This window comes from Ursus americanus, chromosome 5 (assembly GCF_024610735.1).
Source record: "Ursus americanus isolate L20-20 chromosome 5, mUrsAme1.1.p, whole genome shotgun sequence".
NCBI lineage: Eukaryota > Metazoa > Chordata > Mammalia > Carnivora > Ursidae > Ursus > Ursus americanus.
Genome location: NC_142131.1, coordinates 81422468 through 81426834, shown reverse-complemented (window position 1 = coordinate 81426834; position 4367 = coordinate 81422468). Strand labels below are relative to the sequence as shown.

General features: G+C 38.9%; 1 protein-coding gene across 1 annotated transcript; it reads right to left on the bottom strand.

Moving 5' to 3' along the window:
• Window positions 1-236: 236 nt before the first annotated feature.
• On the bottom strand, window positions 237-1232 carry LOC123780180 (olfactory receptor 2T8-like). Its single transcript, XM_045778968.2, has one exon. The coding sequence runs from the start codon at window positions 1230-1232 to the stop codon at window positions 237-239; it is 996 nt and encodes a 331-aa protein (XP_045634924.2).
• Window positions 1233-4367: the final 3135 nt, after the last annotated feature.

Genomic DNA, 4367 nt, shown 5'->3' with positions numbered 1-4367 from the left:
AGTGGAATTAAAATAAAAAGTTGAAAAAGAAAAAAAAAACAAAGTCAAGAAAAATTTTTAAATACTATAAAATAATTATTATACATAAAAAAGATCCAAAGTAGATAATTGTAGACACAACTATTCAAATTAACATAGTAACAGTTATAGATATAATGCATAAATAACTGTTTCCTAGGAAATTTCACACAATTTCTTTTGTATAACCTTGAAATTTGGGGCAAATCAATGTAATCTTATTCATGATTTAAGGTAGGACACTGACTCATACACGTTCTCAGGGCCCCCTTGACATCACCGTTCCTCATACTGTAGATGATAGGGTTCAACAAAGGAGTGAAGATAGTATAGAACACTGACACTATTTTATCATGGTTAGCTGACCTGTAGGATTTGGGTCTCATGTAGATAGAAATAGCAGCTCCATAAAAGAGTCCCACCACAGAGAGATGTGAGGAGCAGGTGGCAAAAGCCTTCTTGCGGGCTTCTCTAGAATGCATCTGGAGAACTGCAGCAAAGATGAGACTATAGGAAATCAGGATGAGAGAAAATGGGACCAGGAGCATTAATACACAGCAAATGTACATGACATTTTCAAAGACTGATGTGTCAGCACAAGCCAAACGCACCAGAGTAGGAGCCTCACAGAAGAAATGATCGATCTCATGTGCATCACAGAATGGAAAACTCAGCGTAGCAGCAGCCTGCATGAGCCCATCAGCTGCCCCCAGGAACCAAGACCCCACAGTCATTCTCAGGCATAATTGCCAGCTCATGAGAACGGCGTATCTCAGTGGGTGGCACACAGCCACATAGCGGTCATAGGACATGGATGCTAAGAGGAAGCACTCGCCCCCTTCCAAAGTGATGAAGAAGAAGATCTGCAACCCACAGCCAGCAGGGGACATAGACTTATTGCCTGTCAAGTAGTCAGCTGCCATTCTGGGCACAATGGTGGAGACCAGCATCATATCCATGAGGGAGAGTTGGCTCAGTAGGAAGTACATGGGAGTGTGGAGCTGGGCATCCTGGTGAATCAGGAAAATCATGAGGGCATTGCCCACTAAGGAGGTGATGGCAATTATCAGAACCATCACAAAGAGAAATAGGTGGGTTTCTGTGTGGTTAAAGAGTCCTAGGAGAATGAAATCTGAGGTGGTGTTCCAAATGTTCATGATTTCAAACAGGAGTGACACTGCATATGAAGAAATAGATGACAGAGTTTTCATCATTTCAATGTTCTATCTCAATTACATTTTTCATGCAAAGTATTTGTGTGAAAATATTTTAAAAAACTATTCCAGATACTTCATCTGTGATTTGTAAAGTCTTTTTAACTTGGACATAATTTTAATTTCATTTTTACTTTTCATTTTCTTTACAAGTACTTCTCAGGTTTAGTTTGCTTAATTGATATAATGAATAAAATTTCTTGATGAATTGAGAATACGTTGTAAGCATGTTTTCATGCTACCTATCAACATAATGGTCAAGGATGAAGATATTCAGTTTGTTATTTATATTTGTGCTTGCTTTTATCATGCATAGTCAACATTCTTACAAGCTGAATTAAATCAATGGGTTCAGCAATATAAAAGCTATGTTCTGTACAGAAGAATGAAACTTGGGGCACCTGGGTGGCGCAGTCCTTAAGCGTCTGCCTTCGGCTCAGGGCGTGATCCTGGTGTTCTGGGATTGAGCCCCACATCGGGCTCCTCTGCTGGGAGCTGCTTCTTCCTCTCCCACTCCCCCTGCTTGTGTTCCCTCTCTTGCTGGCTATCTCTCTCTGTGTCAAATAAATAAATAAAATCTTTAAAAAAAAAAGAAGAATGAAACTTGACCATTCTCTCACACCATACACAAAGATAAACTCCAAGTGGTTGAAAGCCCTTGATGTGAGATAGGAATCCATCAAAATCATAGAGGAGAACATAGGCTGTAGCCTCTTCAACATTGGCCACAGCAACCTCTTTCATGGCACATCTCCAAAGGCAAGGGAAACAGAAGCAAAAATGAATGTTTAAGACTCCATCAAGATAAAAATCTTCTGCACAGCAAAGGAAACAGTCAACAAAACAAAGAGACAACCCACAGGATGGAAGAATATATTTACAAATGACACTACAGATGAAAGGCTGGTATCCAAGATCTATAAAGAACTTCTCAAGCTCAATACCCAAGAAACAAATAATCAAATAAAAAATGGGCAGAAGGGACGCCTGGGTAGCGCAGTCTTTAAGCGTCTGCCTTTGGCTCAGGGCGTAATCCCGGCATTCCGGGATCGAGTCCCACATTGGGCTCCTCCACTGGGAGCCTGCTTCTTCCTCTCCCACTCCCCTGCTGTGTTCCCTCTCTCGCTGGTTGTCTCTCTGTCACATAAATAAATAAAATCTTTAAAAAAAATGGGCAGAAGATATGAACAGACACTTTTCCAATGAAGACATACAAATGGCTAACAGACACATGAAAAAATGTTCAACATCACTAGCCATCAGGGAAATTCAAATCAAAACACCACTGAGATACCATGTTAGAACGGCAAAAATTGATAAGGCAAGAAAGAACAAATGTTGTAGATGATGTGGACAAAGGGGAACCCTCTTATACTGTTGGTGGGAATGCAAGTTGGTACAGCCACTTTAGAAAACAGTGTGGAGGTCCCTCAAAAAATTAAAAGTAGAGCTATCAATAGAAATTGCACTACCAGGTATTTACCCCAAAGATATAGATGTAGTGAAAAGAAGGGCCATATGCACCCCAGTGTTCATAGAAGCATTTTCCACAATAGCCAAACTGTGGAAGGAGCCAAGATGCCCTTCAACAGATGAATGGATAAAGAAGATGTGGTCCATATATGCAATGGAATATTACTCAGCCATCAAAAAGAATGATCACCCAACATTTACAGCAACATGGATGGGACTGGAGGAGATTATGGTAAGTGAAATAAGTCAAGCAGAGAAAGACAATTATCATATGGTTTCACTCATTTGTGGAACATAAGGAATAGCAAGGAGATTGGTAGGACAAGGAAGGGAAAAATGAAGGGGGGGTAAACAGAGGGAGAAATGAACCACAAGAGACTATAAACTCCAGGAAAGAATCTGAAGGTTTTAGAGGGGAGGGGGTGAGGGGATGGGCTAGCCCGGTGATGGATATTATGGAGGGCACATACTGCATGGAGCACTGGATGTTATATGCAAACAATGAATCATGGAACACTACATCAAAAACTAATGATGTACTGTATGGTCACTAACCTATCATAATAAAAAACAAAAAAAGCTAAGTTCTTGTTAAATAGGGTTACTCATATATAACATACCACAATTTATTGAAACCTACCAAAATCTGATAGTTTTTCCTGACATTGATTATTCTGGGAAGACATTTTTACTTTCCGAAGAAGAGAAGTTGTATTTTCAGGTGTAGGAACTGGAAGGAAGTAGTCTGTAGATAGAACCATAACTTAACTTGGAATTGTTAGTGTATTTAGTTTGACTTTATCAAGTTATGCACTGAATATATAATTACTTTCTTAGAATATGTTCCCCAATGCAAGACTATAATACTAAATGCAACATTTCATTACCTGTATAAAGGGATTTTGTGTAATGATATATTTCCCTTCAAAGCCACAGAGGCACAATCTTCTTTGGGTAAATAAGAGAAAATAAATGTGTCAGTACCCAATATAGATATCAGTTCATTTCTTCTTCAGGCCCAAGAGAATCTAAATCTCTAAAGGCATTCTCTTTGCTGATCTTCTAGTACTGAAACCGTTCTACCTTGTTGAATGAATAGGATCATGCTTGAAGAGATGAAGATGCTAATTCAATCTCAAATATATGGTCTAATTCAATGGAATGGCATGACAGGAATCCACCTCTTCCATGGTCATTTGATTTGCTCCCAATTTACAGATGCCTCCTGTACTGGAATACCAATCAAGACACAGAAAGTGCAAAAATGTCACTCCAACCCTAACTCCATTGCTTCAGCATCATCATTGTACTGACAGCATTCTACTTCAGGTTGTTAGTTGGTTGTTTCAAAGTTAAAGATAGAAACACACTTCTCCTCATAGATATACTCTGCATTTCCCAAAACTTTGTTATCTGCACACCCTCAAATCTGTAGCATTTGCAGTGCACCTAGGAACTATATGAATTTACTAATTGTGGGTCTCTCTAGTGCCTTCCTGAAGGATATCCAATCCCTCCTAACTCATTTATTTAACTTGAAGCCTTCTTATTTTAATTATTCTAAACTCTCTCATTCTTGAAAAATGGTAAAATTTAAAACTCGCTTAAAGTTCTGCAATATCTGTAATATAATAACTGCAGGATGTTGAGTGAGATTCTTAA